The following is a 21,893-nucleotide window of genomic DNA, read 5'->3' on the forward strand; positions in this document are numbered from 1 at the left end:
AGTTCTCCAACATCGGTATCATATTCACAAGTTTAATTTATTCCCTGTCGTGAGTGGGAAAGATTTAAGCATGTGAAGATATAAAAGATCCAATGTTGGATAAGTATAATTTATAACAGCAAAACACAAGATGATGGACGGAATGTTGCACAATGGCAAAACATTCACCCCCAGTCACAGATCTGGGTTTAATCCATCGTTATTTTGCTCACCACACCACCGCAGTTCAGACATGGCCATATGAAAATCAGCCTTGACCCTGCACCTCATGGGAACAGTCCAGCCCGAACTGCCAAGCCATGTCTTTCCTATGTGGGAAGGGTATGCCCAGACGTGGGTCTCGTGCTCACTACGCTCCTGGAGGCAAGCTATCCTGGCAGAAGACGGCTGATAGCCAGAAACCAGTCCTAGGATTCTCGGTTCCGGGGAACAGTCCAGCCCTGGACTGTTCCCATGAGGCACCTGGTCAAGACTGATTTGCATATGGCCATGTCTGAACTGGGGTGGCTTGGTGAGCAAAATAACGATGGATTAAACCCAGATCCGAGACTGGGGGTGAATGTTTTGCCATTGTGCAACATTCCGTCCATCAAAGTGTGTTTTGAAGTATGATTTATGAAGCAACACAGTCCTCCTCACAATCTCACAAAACACTGATAATTTCAATGAGTTCTTGAAGACCTAAAGGTGCATTATTGAATGAGGAAGGGTTCTAGATTGGCATATGGGAGTAAAGGAGTTCTGTGCATATATTTTGATAGCTAGGTACAAGTGTTGTGTAAAGCTTCGAGAGCACAAAAGCAAGTGCATTAAGCATATGCCACATGCAAATACTAGCCATTTAAACTTTTATATAGAGGACACCGTTGATGGCACTTCCTGTTGGATCACATTAGGCCATGCACAGTTGTAAAAAAATGTTTAGTACCAACCCATCTAGTAGGTGCTGTGGGTTTATCCAACCAGGCACTGGACTGCTAAAATACTCCTTCATGAAATTAGATTTTTTACAGGTAGTAAACCATGTAGTGAAGATTTACTCCAGGAGTGACAAACTCTTCTATAGCATGACCGTTTAAGTCACATTCAATTTCCAGAATTGTGACACCCAAGAGTACAATAGAAAACATCACAGCCTGCCCATCCGTACATCTCAATGCACCTACAATTGCTAATTTATAAGGGGAAAAACTCACCTTATTGACAAAGAGGGTGGTCACAAATTTTCTTGGCTTGAATACATCTACAACATTACTAATCAGATCGTCATAGGAGTTTAGAGCTACGTTAGTTTCAAAACTAACGTAAGAGAATTCTGGCTCTGGCGTGATGTGAATAGTCCAGTAAGTTCCCTAAGGAAAAATTGTGGATTATTCAAAATTTTGCAAAACAAAAATGGATGAGCATGAGAAAACATTAAACAAAACCATTGACTTACATCAGATTTCATCCCATTCATTGAATAACCGCAAGGACTGAACATTGTGGCATCAATGACAGAACCTGGTATCAGGTCACGAATTCCACTCACCTACAACAAAAAAACAGTTAAATAACTGAATCTGAACAGTGCACACCAGTTAAGCATTGCAACAATTCAAACTTCTAAAGTATTGAAATTAAATTTCCTCTGCTCCACTGCCCTTCCAATGTACGACAAAACACAGGGAGACCAAAATAAATTAACTGAAAATTAATCTAAATGATACAAAGTGCTTGCTATTCAGGTTATCAAGCTTAGTCTCCCCTAAAATTTAGACTAGACTGCCGTAAAGGGGCTTAGAAAGAAAATAAGTTACTTATCTGGAACTAATTCTGCAGTATTGGAATCTTTCATAGTTACACACATGAATATAATCCCATAGTCGAGATGGGAGTCCCCGGGTACCTTATAAAAGTAATGTCACAATAGACATAGAACATAGAGGCCTAAGGTACCTTTTGTTTAGCAGCATATCCGTGTCCTTAATAAAAAGGACCAAACTTAAAAGTCCAACAATAAGATGACACCACCCTCTAGAACCTTCCTGAGAGAAGCTGCAGTGCCTCAGATGTTCATAGCACTACTGCATACGTATGTACAATACAGATGGCGAGTTTCCCTGGGGAGGTGGGTAGGTCGCATGTGAATCTATGAAAGATTCCAATACTGGAGAAGGATTAGGTTACCTACCTAGTATCTGTTCTTGGCATGTAGAGCTGTAGATTCACATGCTTAGCATACTCCTGTTGTATGTTGGGTCTGGATGTTTGCAAGGTGTTTTTACTTCGAAAAAAATTCTTTCCCAGTCACGAGGTAAGGAGACTCATCCTTTATGTGATACAAGTCCATTGTTCGATTGTTTTCCCGCAAGAGGGTGGGAATGGAGTAAGTGAGTGCAAGTACAGAGATGTCCATAAAAATGTAATTTAAATAATGAAAACTGCAATTACAGGTGACTGGGGAGGTGGGAGGGCGCATGGCAATCTACAGCTTTACATGCGAAGAACTGATACTTAATGGGTAAGTAACAATCCATTTGAAGCTTGTGTGCTGTAGATACACATGCTTCGCATTAACTATATAGCAGTATTCTGCCAAAGCATTGGCTAATCAGTAGATGTCAAAGCGGTTTGAAAAAGGGTCTTTAGCACTGCTTGACCTACATTGGCTTGTTGATATGCTAAAAACATCCACACAATAGTGTTTGATACATGTGTGTTGTGGACCATGTTGTTGCCTGACAAATGTCAGCTATAGGGCGGTTACCTAAAAAGGCCATAGACGCTCCTATTTATGAGTGGAATGTGCTCTAGGAGGTATAACGTTTTAATCTTTAGCATAGCAGGTTTGAATGCATTAAACAAGCCATCTTTCAATACCAGATTGAGATAGGATTACCTTTGAGGTGTAGCAAATGCAACAAACAGTTCAGTCCTACGAAAAACATTTGTCCTTTTAATAGAATACAATAACGCTCTTCTGACATCGAGAGTATGAAGAGCTCTTCCGGCTACTGAGTCAGGTTGAGGAAAGAACACATGCAACTCCACACTGAGTGGAGAAGTGTGGCTCAATGGTTAGAGCGGCAGACCCTGATGCAGAGGTCTAGCCCGGGACCAGGGTTCAATTCCCCGCCTCGGCAGGTCTTGGGCTCAAAAATTCCACAGACCTGATAATTCTCGCCTCGGTGCCTATTCCAATCATGGAGTCCCACTCTGCAACTCTGGGCAATAGCTTGCTTAATCTCCACAACGGCCTCCACAAAGCTAAGGATGCCTGGCCTCCACCTTGGGGGTGCCCAGGAGTGGACGCCTCACAGGGAAAGCCAGGATGGGTTCCACAGCGGTATTAGTACAAGCGCCTTGAGACCCGTGCGGGTGAGTAGTGCGCTATACAAGTATCAATTTACAATTTATTTACAACTCAACTGGTTGGTTGATATGAAAAGTAGAAACCACTATGGGAAGGAATCTTGGGTTGGTGCGAAGAACTACTCTTTATGAAGTTGAAAGAAGGGTTCTTCTAAGGTCAATGCTGACAGCTCATCAACTCTCCTCAACAAAAGTGATCGCAATGAAGGCAACATTCCATGAAAAATTGTAACGGGCAGTTGTGTAATGGCTCTATAGGTGGGCCCATGAGCTTTGCAAGCACAAGTTCACATTCCAAGCTGGTGCAGAAGGTACCCTGGGTGATATTACACTTTTAAGGCCCTCCATAAAAGCTTTAATTACTGGAACTTTGAACAAAAGATAGATGTTGCCTGTTTTGCAAATATGCAGCTGCTACTACACAATGCAATCAAATGGAAGTGTAGGCTAGACCAGCATGCTGTAGATGCAAAAGTAACAAATATTTTGAATAGAGGCATCTAGTGGATCAATATTGATGCTAATACAATATATAACAAACATTTTCCATTTTGCTGCATTACATGCTCTGGTAGAAGGCTTTCTTGCTTACTTAATAGTCACCCTGGTGGCAAGTTTAGATCACCAAACTGACTTCAGGAGGCAAATTGCTAGATTGAGCTCCTTGGGGTTCGGGTGTCTAATTTCTCCATGGTTCTGTGTGAGAAGGTTGGAACTGAGATGCAGCTTTTGATGAGGAACCATTGATAGTTCCAAGAGTGTTGTGAACCATGGTGGACAGGCTTAAGTGGGAGCCACTAGAATCAGTGTGAGGGTTGTTTGCCTGAACCAGGAATGGAAGGAGAGGGGAAGACAAAAGCATAGGCAAATATCCCTGACCAATTCATTATAGGGCATTGCCTTTGGATAGAGGGTGTAGGAACCAGCAGGCAAAGCTTGGGCATTTTGAGTGGTCCACTGTGGCAAACACATCCATTTGTTGGAATCCCCATTGTTGTAAGTATGGAAGGAGAAATTAGGGCGTGTATTTGTTGCTGCTTTCTGCTGAGGTTGGCAATTTGATTGTATTTGTGAAGATGGGCACCCCAACCTGTGAGATGAGTCTAGTTAGCACAATCTGAGGAACCAAGGAAATGAAGGGACGCCCTTTTGATAAGTTTTGTGTTCCAATATTGCAGAGAGCGATGGGTGCGGCTGTCTACCAACACTAGATCTGTTAATTGACCCAAAGACTGATTCCACTAACCTGATAAACACACTTGTAGAGGATCAATGCCATCATTCCTAACAGTTGCAATAAAGTCCTGAGTATTACGTATTGATTGGTCTGAAACTGTAGTAGCAGTGTGAGTATTTCAAATTCTGGCTGCATTGGGAGAGGCTAGAGCTGTGCAAGTGTTTCGAGTCGCTCCCAGATAGGACTGCATTTGTAAAGATAGGACTGCATTTATAAAGACTGAAGAGACTTCTGTGCATGGACTATGAAACCCAATTGGTGGAGTAGGTCTAATGTAGTTGGAGTGTTGTAAACATTTGGTGTGTGGTGGCTTTGATGAGCCGGTATGGGTAGACCTGAATCTGTTGTGTTCCGGGATGTTCTGCCACTACTGCTAGACATTTCGTGAATAATCTGGGAGCAGTAATTACTCTGAATGGGAGTACTTTGAACTGATAGAGTTTTCCTGCTATCCCAAATCTGAGCTATTTGAGATGTGCTAGGTAAACTGGAGTGTGAAAGTATGCGTCTTAAATCCAGGGTGGACATAACCTTTCCTTGCTGTAGAAGTGGAAGTACTTGTTGGAGCATGACCATGTAGAAATGTTCTGATAGTATGTACAGATTTAACGTCCTTCGATCCAAAATTGGTATTAAGGAGCCACCCTTTTAAGGATCAGAAAGTACAGAGTAAACCTCTGAACCTTGGTACTGTAACAGAACTGGTTCTAAGCTAAAATAGCATGTACCGCTTGTTTGAGGAGCTGCAGGTTAGAGGTGGAACATTGGGAGGATTGCTGTTGAGCTCCAGGCAATAACCATGTCGGATAATGTCTAGCACCCATTTTCTGATGTTGAGGATTTTCAAATGGGGAAAAATTGTTGAAGTCTTCCGACAGGTGTTAAATGATCGGGGCAGTGTAGGCAAGACCGTATTAGGGGAAGGAGAGTTGCACGCTGGCGTTCTCTTACCGCCACTTTTGAAATAGTTTACTCTGTACCCTTCTCTGTAGAAGTCTCTAGAAGAGGGTTGTGTGTTGGACTTCTACGAGGAAGTGTTTGGGTCTGAGGAAGCGTTTGGGTCTGAGGATGTAGTTTTGGACCCTCCCCTATAAACTGAGCAGTGAAAGGGGCTGCTGCTTGATGGAGACAAACGATCCCATGGATTTTATAACGTCAGTGTCTTTTTTTTTCATCTTTTCTAAAGCCTCATCAACTCTAGTTCCGAAAAGATTTTGCTTGTCAAAGGGGGTATTTAAAATGCATTGCTGGTCTTTTGGTTTAAAACATGAAATCCTAAGTCAGGCATGTTGACGTTAAAGAAAGCTGGTGTTAACTTCTCTTGCTAATGTCAGCAGCATCTAGAGCATATGTAATAGAAAAATTATATACACTCTTCTTGGACTAGCTCTTGTGCTCTTCTGGGAGGTTTTGAAGTAGGCATTCCATCTCGTTCCAATGCGCCCTGTCATACCTAGCTAGTAGGTCCTGCATGTTGACAGTGCTCCAGTGGTTAGCGGCTTGAGCAGCCACTCTTACCAGATGCGTCAATTTAGACTCTTTATCTGGGGAGGTGCATCCCGGGGTCTGAGTTTGCTCTTTTACGAGCATTAGAAACTACCAGTGAGTTTAAGGGTAGCTGTCCTTTAACCCTTTCGATGCTGATGACGAGCTCAGCTCGTCATCACCCACGGGTGTTGTGTGCTGATGATGAGCTGAGCTCGTCATGGTGCCACTAAAATGGCATTTTCCAGCACAGGGGGGGGGGGGGAAACGCCCAGCAGCCATGTGGTTAATAAAAACAGGATGAGTGATTTTTATTTCTCATCAACCCTGGGTGACAAAATAAGGCACAAACAGGGTCCTTAAAAATCTCATCTGCAGGTCTCATGACTTAACAAGGGGACTGACTAGTCCTATGTGAAGACTCTTGTCTCAAATAAAAAGTAGTCATTCAAAGCCTCTTTATGCAGTGTAATTCCACGATAAGCTGCTGCCCTTGAAATCAGCTCTTGATAAGATACATAATTGTCTGGAGGTGATGGGTTTGGCAGGGTATAAATCTTGATTATCCATGGGTGGATCGATATTCTAATCAGCCCATGGATCTGTTGGTAAAGTAACAAGGTCATCAACATCTAAATCAAGCTAGCTGTATATGAGGAGACACCTGTGGTGGTGTGTAGTGTATCCGAGGCTGGCAGTTGTGGTAATGGTGAAGATGGAGGGGATGGCAAAGTAGCGGGAGATAGGACTTGTAGCAATGTCCTTAACCCCTTCGATGCTGATGACGAGCTCAGCTCGTCATCAGCCACGGGGGGCGTGTGCGGATGACGAGCTGAGCTCGTCATCTTACGCAGCTTTTAGAAAAAAGCCGCGTAGGGGAAACATAACCGCCGCAGCGATGCGGTTAAGAGGAATTTATACCCAGTGTCATCTGAAATAACTTGCCTTTTTGAAGGAGTTTTGGCTAAAATGTGTCTAGTATCTGGGTGCCTGTATAGCTTTTTCAGTTTCAGGTCTAAGCTGTCCTTCATGACATTTAAAAATCGGTTCCGGGGGATCGGGGAGAACTTTTGATTTCTGAACTGGGCTTGTCCCTTTTATTACTTTGAAGCTGAAGTTTTCGGCTCCGAACCAGTTTGTCTTTCGCAGTGGATTGTTTTGGAACCAAAGATTATCGATCTCCACTCGATCCAGAGCCGTATGGCTTTACTATTTGTTTTGGTGACAGGCCCGAGGGCGGGGCATCAGACACATCGTCTCGGTGCAGACAAAGGCCCGGAGGCAGAGGTGGTGTTGAAGCCTTATGTTTAATGGAAGAGTGTTTATGGGGTAGGTAGGAGGAGCTATAGCACTCATGGCACCCTGTCCCGCTGGTATGTCCTCAGACTCCAATTCGATTTCTAAGTCTGAATCCTATTCTGGGACCAAGAAGGCTCCATCTTCTGCAGCTGCCGCTTCTTCCTATTCGGATTCTTCTCCAAAGATATTGCTGCATTTCTCTTTGTCAAAACAGACTATCAGGAAGAGTCTTTCAATCGGAACGAACAAGTCTCTCAATATTCCTCCTTGTGCTCCGGTGAGAGGCACAAGCTGCAGACTTTATGTAGGTCTGTGCAAGGGTACTTGGAGTGGCACCCAGGACAGAATTGAAACGGAGTCTGTTTCATCGGTAGAAGGCTGGACAGATGCCGCCAAGCCCGAAGGCCACCCACCGAACCAGATGGCAGAAAGAAAACAATCTAACAAAGTAGTCAATGCACATGCACACTTTCACCAAAAGGAGGAGTCACCTTATATTGTGACTGGGAAAGATTTCGAAGAAAAACTTGAAAACATCTGGACCCAATACTAGATGGCAGGAGTATGCAAAGCCTGTGCATCTACAGCACACATGCCTCAAACCTAGTTACAGGGAACTTATATTCTTCCTCCATTATTCGAACTTTCATAAATTCCCATGCTTGAATAAGACAAGCAAGCAGTAAGCACATTTTGTAAAGGTATTACATCCATCTATCTATACACATACATACACACACAACTATTCATATTTACAACTATATTCAAATTTATGAGGCTGAAATACTCTAGATCACTCAGCAATATACAGCAGGGACAAATGTGGGTAAACAGGTTTTGAAGTAACTGGTGGGAAGACTAAGATAGCTCATTTTTATTGAAACAGATGTCAGAACCGCTTGTCCCACTCCTGCGTCTGAATCCCGACAATGCTGCGGAGGTATGTGCAATTTTTAAGGTTGATGCTAGACCGATATCTGGCAACGATACCCCTGCAAACAATGCCATGGAAATTGCTCTTGTGAAATGAGCCAGTACTATAGAGTTCAAAGGCCGTCCTGCCTTTTGAGGACAGAAAATAGTTTGATATCCATCTGGATAAGCTCTGCTTGGTAAGAGAAGACCTTTCCTTGGTGCACTGAAGGACACTGGTTTGTTTTTCAAGACTGATTTAGTTCTGTCCAAATAAAATTTCAAACATTGTTGTGCAGTGAGTGAATTGCTCGCCCAGCCGCTGTCTGATTTGAAAAGGATGATTGGAGTATCACAGGCTCATTAAGGTAAAAGTTCAAAGGGACTGTAGGAATATATTTTGGGTTAGTTCGAAGGATAAACTTATCTTCTCGGACCTGAAGAAATGGCTCTTGGGTGGTAAAAACCTGAATTTCACTTACTCGACTTGCATTGGTGAGACAGGAGTGCTACCTTCCATGAGAGGTATTTAATGTCTGCTTTCTGTATTGGTTCAAAAGGAGGCTTCAATAATTGTCCCGCCACTGTATGAAGATGCTACTCCGGAGGTGGTGGCCTACACTAAACTCCCCTCTACAATCCTTTAAGGATCTGTTGGAGTCTTTCAGACCACAGAGATGGCTTATTGGACGATCTTAGGAAACAAGACATGGCAGCGAGATGCACTTTAGTAGAGGTGCAAGCTAGGCCAGATTGTGCGAAGTGCAAAAGGTATGGTAAGATCTCTTCCGGAGAAGATGTGAAGGGGTGAAGGTCAGCAGTTAAACACCAAATACAGAATCCCTTCCATTTTAAGGAATAGGTTTTATTTGTACTGTCCACCCTTACTTTAGTAAGTATTCTTCTGCAGTCTGTGGGAATATTCAGATTGTCAGCTTGGCTCCTGAGTTCCAAGAACGCGGCAATTTAAGTTATCTGGATGGAGAACTTGTCCCTGGCTCATTGTCAGTAGTGAGGGAATTGATTGGAGTCAAATGAAAGGTCGCACCTCAAGTAGGAAGTTGTGTTCCAGTACTGGCATGGCCAAGCAGTGGATATCAGTATGACCTGACCGGGCTCGGCCTTCATCTTTCTGAGAATCTTCAGTAGGAGGGGAATTGGCAGAAAGGTGTAGGCAAATATGCCATACCATGCAATTGGAAAGGCATTCCCACAGTTATGGTGTTGCCAACTTGCAAGGAAAGGACATTTGGCATTGAGGGTGGTTGTGAAGAGATTGAGCTTTGGTTTGCCCCATTGGAGAAAGATGAAATTCAGCACGCAATGGTCTAATTGTCTATTGTGGCAGGCAGTTTGAGGCTGCTTGAGGTGTCCACTAAGGTGTTTAGCCTCCCTGGTACATACTCTGCTGTTGATTGTACCTTGCGTTTAGTGCACCATTCCCAGATCAGCTGTGCCTCCTGGGACAGTAGACGAGATCTGGTGCCTTCCTGTTTATGTAGTGCATCATTGGTATTGTCCATGCGTAAGAGCACCGAATCTCCGTGGCGCAGATTTGAGTCCGAAAGGCAGGACTTTGAATTAAAAGTAGCTCTTGGCTACTGTGAAGTGTAAAAACCTCCTGTGGGCCGGGTGGATAGGAACATGGAAGTATGCGTCCTCGAGATCCAGAAAGGCCATATCGCGTGGATTTAGAAGCCGCAAAATGTCCTGAAGGGATACTATCTGAAACGAGAGTTTGACATAGGTGTTGAGCTCCCTCAGGTCTACAATTGGATGACATTTTTTGCGAACGAGGAAGAATCAGGAACAGAATCCTTTGCCTCGTTGGGACAGAGGTACTGGTTCACTCGCTCCTTTGAGAAGCAGTGGTGAGCTTCTAGACGTAGGTGGTGTCGCTGGTTGGATTCGGTGGCACGAGGGGCTCTGGATGGTGTAAAGTGTTGAAACTCTAGCCTGTGGCCAAACCAGATGATATTGAGGACCCACCAATCTGATATGATCATTTCCCAGCTGTGGAGGAATTGTGATATCCTGCCCCCCCACTGGTGTTACAGGAACAGTAGACAGAGCCGGGAAGCCACTATCGGCGCTTAAAGGAATGTCTCTCCTGATGCCCGTGTTGTCCTCTTGAAGGCTGGCGAGAGAGAAAGTGATTGGCCATGGCATTGAGAGTACTGGGATCTGTATGATTGTGATTGCTGCGAATAGGAGTAGCGCTGTTGTTGGTATCCTCCTCTGTATGTAGAAAAACCTTTCCCTCTTGCTCCATGGAAAGGTACTTTGCGGTATTGCAAAGTCCCAAGGGACCTTGCCTTTTCGGTGTCCTTAATATAGTACAACGCGTCGTCCACATGCTTTCCAAAAAGCATTTCCCCATCAAATGGCAGATCCAAGATTTTATTTTGAACTTCCGGGCAAAATCAGGTGGCCTGAAGCAAACCTTGTTTTCTAAAGAAAGCAGCACCCGCCAAGGATCAGAAAGCAGTGGCGGCAATGTCCATTGCGCAATCTATCTCTGAAGACCGCCCCCCTTCCTCCAGGATCTTCTTTGCGTCAGCCTTAGAACCATCTGGTAGCTGGTCCATATACAGAGCTAACTCGCACCACGATTGGCGATCATATCGTCCCAAAATTGCTAATGCATTTGGCAGCCCTTACAAGGAGGCTGGACATAGAGGAAAAGCTTTTTCCCACATTATCTAGAAGCCTACCCTCCTTATCGGGTGGTGTGGTAAGGGGTGCCGATTGATTTTTTGCCTTCCTTTGGGCTGCCTGAGAGATGACAGTCTGGCTTCGGTGGACCAACCAGGCAAGCGGGACCATCCTCTGGAGCCTTTTATTTCTTCTCCAGTTGCGGGAGAACATTAATGACGGTAGCTGGAGACTGCATTACCTTTATCCCCTCACGCTATATATGTTCCACAATCGAGATTGATTAGACAGACTTTCTGTAAGGCTCCTTAAAATCATAAAGGAAACATTCCGATTGTACAGTTGGAATGGGAAGATCAAACCGTTTGGAAGCCCTTTCCATCAGATTATGGAAACCTCCAATGTCCGCTGAAGGAGAATCTATAGGATCCAGTGATGGTGAAGCAGGATCCAGGATAACGTAGTCGTCCCATTACTTATCTTGATTTGGGACCTATTCGATGCTCTGGCCATCTGATGAATCCTCGTGCACTGACAACATTTTGATGATGTTCGAATGGCTCCGGAGGGTGAGGTAGTTGAGGAGCTACCATGTCAGAAGAATAAGTTGGAGGTAACAGAGGAGGTACCTGTATTGATTGTTGTTCAGAGGACTGATGGAAATCTCTTATAATCGAACAACATGACTTTAAGATCACTAAGTGAAGAATGCATGGCAACCATAACCTGCTACAACGGTTGAGGTCTAGTTTGTGGCAGGTATTGCTGCTGTCAATATAATAGTCGTCAGAGTCCTGGTATTTTACTTGTAGTTGGGATGCACTATATGCATCCCCATAAGGACAATCCTCATCTGAAAATTCCTCATCCAAAATAAGTGCCAGAGGTAATGGTGTCACTCTCTGAGGAGATGTAATTTCTGGTGTAATTTGGTGTCTTTTTATTGAAATTTGCACTTTCTGAATAGTCGACGAGATAGTCGACTAGGTCGTCATGGAGGAATCAATGAAGTGAATCATCGATGACGATGGAATGATAGTCAACGGTACAGTCGACGAGCTAGTCAGTACCAGTGTGGATGTTGAGGTCGACATAGTCGTCGACACTGCCGTAGTCATCATAGTAGACTACATTGTAACTGGTACCTGAAGTGTCGATGTCGTTGAAGCTAGTCGGCGCGCCCATCGACTGAGCTGAAATTGAAGGCAGGTGAATCTTCTAAGCTGCCGTAGACGTACCGGATGTCGCCGACGAACAGATTTCCTGGGTAGATTTTCCTTCCTGAGGTACAGAAGCTTTTTTTGTTATAACAGCTTTGGCTTGTCAGATGGTGGAGGCGAACAGGACCATGGCTCGCCTTCTGAGTAGAAAGTAACACAGGAACTAGTCCCTCCCTCTCCTTTACACCTCCGTGAGGAGATTTTTTGGGACTGGGCCAGTCAGACCTATCAGAGGTCTTTTGTAAGGCCTTAGCAGGGGGGTCAGCTGAAGTTGAAGGGGAAGACCTACCCCTCTTACTAGCCCTCCATGAAGATGTTGCTGAGGCATTGTCACTGTCACTGGATATTAGTAATCTTCCTTTCGTGACTTCAGCTTCTGCAACCAGGTCAGTAAACGTCCCTCGCGGTCTCTCGGTCTTGGAAGAGAAGGTCCGACAGATCTTACAGTCAGTGGCCTTGTGGTCAGGGTACAAGCAATAAATGCAGTCCTTATGCTGGTCCTCGACAAAGCCTCTTAGAACAAACGGCATAGGCTTTAAACAAAGCTTTCTTCTTGTCTGACATTCTGAAGAGAACTGTAGAGAAAAACAGAGTAAATCCAAAGTTGAAGAGAAATCTGAGTAGATCTCAGTGGAGACTCCCTTAGCACAACGTGCAGTAGAAAATCTGAGGCGCTCAGGAAGGTTCCAAGGGGTGAGGCTAATCTGATTGGTTGTTGCATTAGTTAGGCTCTTTTACAAAGAGGTGGATATGCTACAAAATGAGATGAAACTGGCTTTTTCTTTCTCCTTTGTACCTACTGCTATGTTACTTTTTATTAACAGAGACTCCCATTCTGATGACAGGGAATGATACAAGCTATGGGAATCTATGAAAATTCCAATACTGGAGTAACGAGGTATACTACTATTAGTACGAGCAGACTGATTTGCAGGCTGTGATGCGAAGAATGCCATCTGCCTTGGAACTTGAGGTCCTGGATTAAATTCCCCATCAAGCGAGATATCTGTTCTAATCACCAATGGAGATGGCTGGGGAAGAAACAAGAAACCTGTAGAAAGATTTGCAGGTTGGGTACACAAGTGGAGCAACTTGAGCCCGATAGGTGTGACCTGAATAACGTCTTAGAACGCTCCTGTCTCCTGAGCCCATTGAGCATCCAGGGCTTCCTGAAGCGAACGCATATGAAGGCAGTGCGGTACAAGGACGACGTAAGAGTACATCATACCTAGAGGAGACTTGCAGAGGCGAACTGAAACTTTTCGGTATAGAGCCAGAGAGCAACTTTTGTTGCCTCGACAGCTCGATATGCCTTGCTGACATCTGTGTCCAGTATAGCCCCTAGGAATATTATTCACCATTCAGGTTGATGGATGGATTTGTCAGGGTTGAGTGAGTCAGAGGTCGCTGAATAGGCGTAGGCAGTGTCTTTTTATTAAGGATAAAGATATGTTGCTAAACAGGGGGCCTTAGGCCTCTATGTTCTATGTCTATTGTGACATTACTTTTATAAGGTACGAGGGGCTCCCATCTCTGCGAGGAATGAATCAAGCATGTGAATCCATGAAAGTTCCAATGCTGGAGTAAACAGGATAAACGGATTAACTTCCAGTGTGAAAAAAAAGTCTTTAAAAAGTCTGTGTACACAATATACTGGCTGGTCATTAAGACAGCAACCACTGGATTATGAATAGTGTTCAAAATAGGTTTGCAGGATCGAGCTGAGATCGCATGCTTTTATTTGAAAGTAGACCAAACTGTTTCACTTCCTGACTGGTTGGGAGACCAGAATCGCCTCATACAAAAACAGCAATATCTAAAGGACAATGACAGGCCAGGTACACATTGCATCCACTGGGCAGCAGAGCTTGGAGCGGTTTTTCTTATGCAAGCTTTTTAAGAAACTGCTCTCATTTCATATAAGAAAACCACCAAGTGGCTAAAATTGCACACATTACATTTGCACAACTATCGGCACATTAGTTCAGTCACCGATGACTTGTGCTTGCGTTTTGAGCATGTGTTGAGCACAATTGTTACTTGAAGTTGTGACAGCCAAAACAGACGTTTTGCAATTCACATTTTTATGCATTTACAATTTAGGATAGTTTAGCAGTGCCTCTGCAATGTCCTAGAGGCTATCCTTATCTCTAAGGACAGCAAATAAGCAGACAACCAGAGGAAACCTGCCATGCAATTTAGTCTGCCATCTAGTCTAGTAAACAAACAAGATGGTAAGCATAAAGCGGGAATTGTACTGAAGCATTTTTATCCGAAAGGCAATGTATGTAAACGAGAAAAATGGATTCCTTACACGAGTGACATCATTTGCGGTAACACCGTCTTTCATGTAGAACTGGTCCATAATTTCAGGGTCAAGCTCACTCATCAGAATTTCCAGCGTCTGATCTGGCTGACTGAATACCAGACTCTCACAGTTGTCCAGAGTGTACAAGTACCTGTTAATGAAAGTTTTAGAGTATAAGGAAGAGTAAAACCGCAACAAACAAAATGAGCTGAACTTGGGAGTTTGCATGATCTCACTTTGGACAATGCTTTGACAAATATTTTGCTCAAAAGGAGCAGCCAGGTTTACGCGATAAATACTGACATCGGCTGCATAAACCATATAACTTAATAGAAACAGCACCTAATTTTCTTGGTAATAGTTAGGTAAAGGCCCCCATTCCAAACATTCCTGGGGTATGACAACTTGTTTAGATCATTTATACATTAAAATTGAACAATGAATTTTTCAGACCCCAAATTTTAGATACTCATGTTCGCCCTAAAAAGAATTACATTGATTGTAATTGTATTGCAATTTTATTTCTATGGCGAGGTTCTGTAGCGCTTTTCAGCGAGTAGCAAGTTACTCTGGAACTCAAAGTCTGTAAGCATCCCTGAAAAATATTTGATGCTGCCTTTTCTATGGCGGCTGCAATGCAAGAAGCAGGAAATAAAATTGATGGCTTTGCAGATATCGACGGTCTTTGCTGAATACAGGAACATTCCTTGGCTAAGGTGGAATTCCATTAAAATCGGATGAAAGGGGACTTCCTGGAAAAGTACATTTTCTTTGATATACAATAAAGCCTTTCTTAACTTTGTTAATCGATCAGGTAGAGGCGACTGCAACCAGAAAGTCATGCAAATCAATCTGGAAACCAATGTATAATGAAGACGGGTTAAAAAAGCCAGAGCCAAAGGGAGGCTACAAGATATAAGTACCACAGTGGAGTTTGATAGCTAATGGGATATAAAATGGCAATGAAATATTACCACGTTTCATTTTTTTTTAAAGAAAATGTGTCCATTGAGACTGTAGGCAGCTATGACAAAGAAAGAATAACATTCCTATTATTCCTTCTTTGTACAGTTAAACAGTTTCACATCTATAAAGCGTTTGAGAGCTCTATAGGTGCAGGACTATTTCGGTGATTATGAATATCAATGAAGATCAAACTTTGCAAAACTATTTTTAGCAAAAGTGGATGGAAAAGCAAAGCTTGGTGTTCGAAAAAACCTTACACATCGATGATTGTGTGCACTATTAATGCAGATACTATTCTGTACTATTCTGTATAATTATCAGCGTAGTCACAGTTGTATTCTGTCACCATTAGCTTCTGAAACAAAATTAGGCTCCAGAAAAATCAGAATTCATACTAGAGGTATTTATGTGGAGAGTTCCAAAATTTGAACCATTTAATTTTGTATCATATGTGCACAAATTAATTATGAATTGGACAATCTGGCATCAGAAATGAATGGATGTACTGAAATCAAAAATGAACAAGCATTGGAAATGCAATAGGTCTCGCATTAGAAAAGTTGGAGCTATTGGTCTTGTAATAACAATTTTATTTATGTGTTGGTTTTTAAAATAGCTAAATTGATAGCTTTGTCATTTACAATGCCAATAGTTATAACTTTCGCGAATGTGACACCTATAGCATTTGTAATGCAACATGTTTTGTATTTACGTGACTTAGATGTATTGATATTACGAATAACAATGGCTTTTAATTTTTTCAAATAATTAATACTTAAATAAAAGTGATTGTAATTTATAATGGCAATAGCTTAAACTTTTGAAAATAACGTGTGTATTTTATTGTGATGAAAATTCAAGAACAGAAGTGAAATATTAACATTTTTTTGTGACATTTGTAATAAAGCTTGAAACATTGAGAGAACATATTTGAATGAGTGATGCTGTGGTGGTGCTGAATGATGCTGTATGCTATGCTAGGTTTTGTTTTGCTACCCTATGCTTTGATTTGTTAGGCTATGCTGTGTTTTATTAGGCTATGCTGTGTTTTGCTAGGCGATGGTTTGTTATGCGATACTATGTTTTGTTACGCTGTGCTATATTTAGTTGTGTTTTATTATGCTATGCTGTGCTATGCTATGTTTCGTTCTGGTTTGCTATGTTTTGTTGTGGTTTGCTAGGTTTTGTTATGTTTTGCTATACTAGGTTTAGTTTTGCCATCCTATGCTTTGTTTTGTTATGCTATGCTTTGTTTTGTTATGCTATGCTATGCTATGTTTTGTTATGCTATGTTTTGTTATGCTATGCTGGTGAGGGGGTGCGAGTGAGGGGGTGCGAGTGAGGGGGTGCGAGTGAGGGGGTGCGAGGGTTGTGAGGGTGACAGCACAAATCTGCAGTATTTTTGTGGCGGGCACATTTTTTGCCCACCTCAAAAATAGTGTATTTAGAGGTTTTCGGCTGCAAATGTTGCTTTTTTGAGTTGTGGGATTTGCCACCCAAAGTCGCAAAATACTGGGGGGGGGGTCGGATTACATTAAACAGATGACAAAAATGCAATTAATTTAGATAGATATATATACATACACATACACACACTGACATTCGTTTTTAGTCAGTAGCAAAATACACACAGCGCAAGTAACTTTGTATTTGAATATTCCACACGTTATATTTAGAAGATTATATTAGTATGGGAATGTATTTTATCAGCAATGTGCTCATTTACCTTAACTTTGCGCAACAATTATTTACTGATCAAGAACAGCCTTATCCAGTCACCTCTAGTTTAAGTCAGGGGTGTGAAGTAGTTCCCTTGGGGTTTCTCTCTGCAGATTGCCCAGCTCTCGTCACTTGTCATGTCCTGCTTCAAAGCTTTTCCGCAAACAGGCAAGAGATTAGGAAGTGGTTCCTGGCCTTTGTTCAACCTGCCATGTAGGTGTGAATTGCCAGTTAGTACCTTCGCATTCTCACCCAGGATGGCCACTACACATTGGCTCTCAATGCTAGAAGCCCTGCTGTGGGATTTTTTTATTTTACTTACTTATTTTGCAGTTGTATACAGCGCGATCTCCACAAGAAGGTGCTCGAATCCTTTAAATGAGCACCAGTCACATATCACGACGCATTGAGTTTTTCCTGTTTTTTAGGCACAGGGAATACTAGCTGGCAAAGGTGTTCCACATTAAATATCAAATAAATAGGTGAAAATTGGAGGATTTCACCCTCTCCCATCCTTAAAGCGACGTCCTCGCTTAGTAACAAGATTGTGAGCACTCGGCGCGGAGAAGCACATGAGAGGCTACATGTTGGCGCTGCGTACAAGCATACTGGAATGAAATATACCTAGAACATATGCAGGCAGCGTATCGAGCATTCACGGAGTGTGTCCGCAGTCTGGGTGCAGTGCAAACTCACATGGAGCACACAGCACATGTGGATGCGCAGTTACGGAAACATGGCTGCATGAACATGCAAACCCTGATCTCCATATCGCTTTTCCCCCACAATACTCCATACTAAGACGAGACAGAATAGGAGGAAAAGGTGGGGGCGTACTCATAGCTGCCACAAAGAACATAAATGTTCAAATCATAGACAGCTTAGTGGTAAGAGACACAGAAATCCTAATTTTTAAAATTAATGACCTAGAAAAGGAAGACATCTGGAAAGGGGCTTTATTATACCGCCCTCCTCGAAACAAAGGAGATTTCGCCAACACCCTACTTGAAACTATCGCCCCTCATGTACTATCAGACAATTTCCTATTAGGCGACTTTAACCATCATGTGGACGATCAATCCGAATCGGACACAGAAAAACTGATTTCCACAATGAACACCCTAAACCTGATACAAATGGTCACTGGCCCCACTCACTTAGCGGGCCATACTCTTGATCTTTTATTTACAAATTCACCTAATGTCACATTAAAGACCCCCACCCCATTATTATGGACCGACCACTTTCTGGTAAAATTCTCCATAAGTGGCCATAGAGCTAAAACTACAATAAACAAAAAGCTAAAAGCATGCAGGAACATGAAGAATATCACCCAGGTTTCTTTCTCAGAAAATTTCGAAATAGACCACATTAATTTTAAAGAAAACGTACACCTTGGAGCTATGCATCTGGAGTCCACCATCCATAAAACACTAGATAAAATAGCCCCCCTACGAAAGGTACACTGTAGGGAAAAAACCTCACCATGGTTTACCGACCAATTAAAACATCTTAAAACTCAAACAAGAAATGCTGAAAAAACCTGGCGTAAAACAAAAAACCCCAATGATCGCAAAATTTATCAAACCCTGCATACTGAATACATGAGGAAAATAAAAGCGGCAAAAAAAACCCATATAGCTGAACGCATAAGTAAAGCTAAAAACTCGTCCAAAGAGCTCCATCACATACTAAAAGAACTTACGTCCGTTAAAAGTTCACAAGAGGCCCCAAAAACCCAAGAGTGGACGGAAGACCTTTCAATGTTCTTAGACGACAAAATCACAAAAATATGTCAACCATTCAATATAGAAAACACCTCTCTTCAACATCTTGAAAAAGAGCTACACATGAACCAAGTCGTCTCTTCCACAAATTGGTCCACTTTTGAATTGTTAAATGATGAAAAAATCTTACGCCTAGGGCATAAAATCAAATCCGGATCTCCTTGCGACCATCTAACATCCAAACTATTTTCAACCCTTGCCCCAGTGTTGGCCCATCCCCTCTCTTGCCTTCTAAACACATCCCTGATAGAAGCGGAATTCCCTCAAATCTGGAAAGCGGCTAGAGTCAGACCACTACTAAAAAAGCCCGGTGCGGATGCAAACACCTTTTCAAACTATCGCCCTATTTCCTTGCTACCCTTTCCAGGGAAAGTGTTGGAGGCATTCGTAAATGAGCAGCTGATAAGCTATCTTGAGAGGAACAATCTACTCGACACCTCACAGTCAGGCTTCCGCGCTGCTCACAGCACGGAGACAGCCCTGATTGAGGTGACCGACAACATCAGAGGTGCCCTTGACAAACATCAGTCATGCATTCTGGTACTTTTAGACTTATCGGCTGCCTTTGACACCATCTCCCATCACATCTTAGTCAGACGACTGTGGGAGTATGGTGTCAAGGGGCAGGTTCTAAGGTGGTTCATCAGTTATCTGTCCGATCGAACTACCACACTACAAACTGATGAAACTTTGGCCAGTACACGGCCAGTTACCAGGGGTGTGCCTCAAGGCTCAATCCTCAGTCCCTCGCTTTTTAATGTTTATATGGCCCCTCTGGCCAAACTCATTAGGGCACATGGATTTGACGTGTTATCATATGCAGATGACACGCAAATACTTGTTACCCTTGACCATGATATCAATGATACAAAAGAACGTTTTAAAGAGTGTCTGATCAAGGTTAAAAACTGGATGAGTCTGAACCACTTACAACTAAATGGTGCAAAATCTGAAATAATGACCTTTGGTCAAGCGAGTGCACATTTGACTCAAGACTGGTGGCCCCCGGAATTGGGGGAATGTCCGGTCCCAAAAGAATCCGTTCGCAACCTCGGAATCCACATGGATAATAAATTATCCATGAAGGACCATGTGAACCACACTGTCGGGACCTGTTTTGGAATCATGCGAAGCCTCCGCAGAGCTTTCAAATGGATACCAAAAGAAGCTCGCAAAGTTCTAGTGCAGGGCCTCATAATAAATAGGTTAGACTACTGTAATTCCATCCTGCTTGCCATAAAGGAGTGCCATATAAAGAGGCTACAAGTTGTTCAAAACACTGCTGCCCGTCTGATTCTTGGACTCCCAAAACGATCCCCTTCCTCTCCAAGCCTAAAGAACCTACACTGGCTCACAATAAAAAAAGAGTCATTTTTAAAATCATGTGTCTAGTTCATAAACATATGCATGGCACTGGACCCAAATACTGGAACCAAAAATTGACCTGGTACCAGCCCGGACGAGAACTGAGATCCAGCTCCAAGTTCCTACTCACTCCATCTAGAGTACAAACAGTCAGAAATGGGGGACGTGCTTTTTCCCATATGGCACCCCTCCTATGGAACAAACTTCCGCTGAACATCCGTGCAACGACCGAGCACATGAGGTTCCGAAAATTGCTGAAAACATGGTTTTTCAGCTAGGTCTTGCCTTTTTTAGGATCTCTCCTCTTTTTCTCTGGGACTGTCCGCATGCGCCATGAGACTCCCTCACGGGATGTGATATGTTCTGCGCAATACAAATTTCCAGACTAGACTAGACTAGGGGACTGTGTACGAATAGGCACGGTGTGCATAGAGATAGATCACACCGATTATAGAGACAGCACGCACGGAGGGTGTAAACAACACAGTAAGATCACCCTATATACTACTCGGGACATACATGCTGTATGTCTGCGGATAACTCACAGTACAAAACATCAGGCTTGTAGTATGCAGACAGCAGACGGCGCAAACACACAGGAGGCTGCACGTACGGCAATCGCAGAAGGCTCACGCACACAGCGTGCATAAGGTATACCTACATAGCAGATGACGAAGTGAATGTACACACAAACTGTGCCTACAACAGTAAATGCATTCCTTTAGAGAACACACACTTAGAGTATACAAAACATGACGTACGCCTGCGGGCATAGTTATAAATAGGCACCCATACAGTCTGCGAGTACAGCAGACGCATGCACACAGCAGAAGGCAGCCTGCATAGAAAGACACGAGTGAAGCGCACACGCAGGGACATTCACAGCGTCCACATGCACAGAGCGGGGTCACAGCTGACGCAGCGCTCGTGCAGGATACAACACACATGATTGAAGTGAGAGACAACTTGGAGGAATGCTTGTAGGTGTGAGTGTAGACGATGAGGGTGTGAAGCAGCAGGAATTTAATCTCCTATTTTTTATATGAAATGTTGAGTTGCCCATAAAACCGTGTCTTGTTAAAAGGGTTATAAAAATAGTTATGATTAAAATCTGTGACTCGCTCAGTTTTCTGATTGACATTGTATCAGCTGGGATAGATAGTCTTGAGTGTGATTACAAGCTAATAGGAGGATGTGTTAGCAGATTCTAGGATTCCTTACTACAGTTTGCGAATTAAATATAGCTTGTTCTTATGCTATTGGTTGCACTTAAGAATGAGTTATTGGCAATACTTTATTTTTTTTAGTGCTGCCTACTTAAGGCCACTTTTTAGCTTGGGCGAGTACACAGAGAAATGTCAGGCGATAGTAATCGCTGGGAATGGCAGTGGCGTCATGAGATGAGCAGTGCAGGATTGATGAAGGTTTTGATGATGAAACGTTTGAGAGCGTTGTGAAAACTAAATCTGACTGCTGTGTTGTGTAAGGTGTCCGATGTTGCGGTTCATGGTTTTTAATGCACTCCGGGGCGATCGAGGAAGGGAATTGCATGTGTTAGCAGCTTTTTAGTCCTTGTTGCTGTATTG

General features: G+C 43.0%; 1 protein-coding gene across 2 annotated transcripts in view; it reads right to left on the bottom strand.

Moving 5' to 3' along the window:
* AMD1 (adenosylmethionine decarboxylase 1) overlaps positions 1-21,893 on the bottom strand; it is a 114,908-nt gene that overhangs the window by 12,230 nt on the left and 80,785 nt on the right. For both annotated transcript variants that reach the window (XM_086927378.1, XM_086927379.1), the window contains 3 exons: positions 14,477-14,621; positions 1,439-1,531; positions 1,197-1,352 (listed from right to left, as the gene is read on the bottom strand). In XM_086927378.1, the coding sequence (XP_086783504.1) occupies positions 1,197-1,352; positions 1,439-1,531; positions 14,477-14,621 (394 nt within the window). The remainder of the gene's footprint in view (positions 1-1,196; positions 1,353-1,438; positions 1,532-14,476; positions 14,622-21,893) is intronic.

This window comes from Lissotriton vulgaris, chromosome 6 (genome assembly GCF_964263255.1).
Source record: "Lissotriton vulgaris chromosome 6, aLisVul1.2, whole genome shotgun sequence".
NCBI classification, from domain to species: Eukaryota; Metazoa; Chordata; class Amphibia; order Caudata; family Salamandridae; genus Lissotriton; species Lissotriton vulgaris.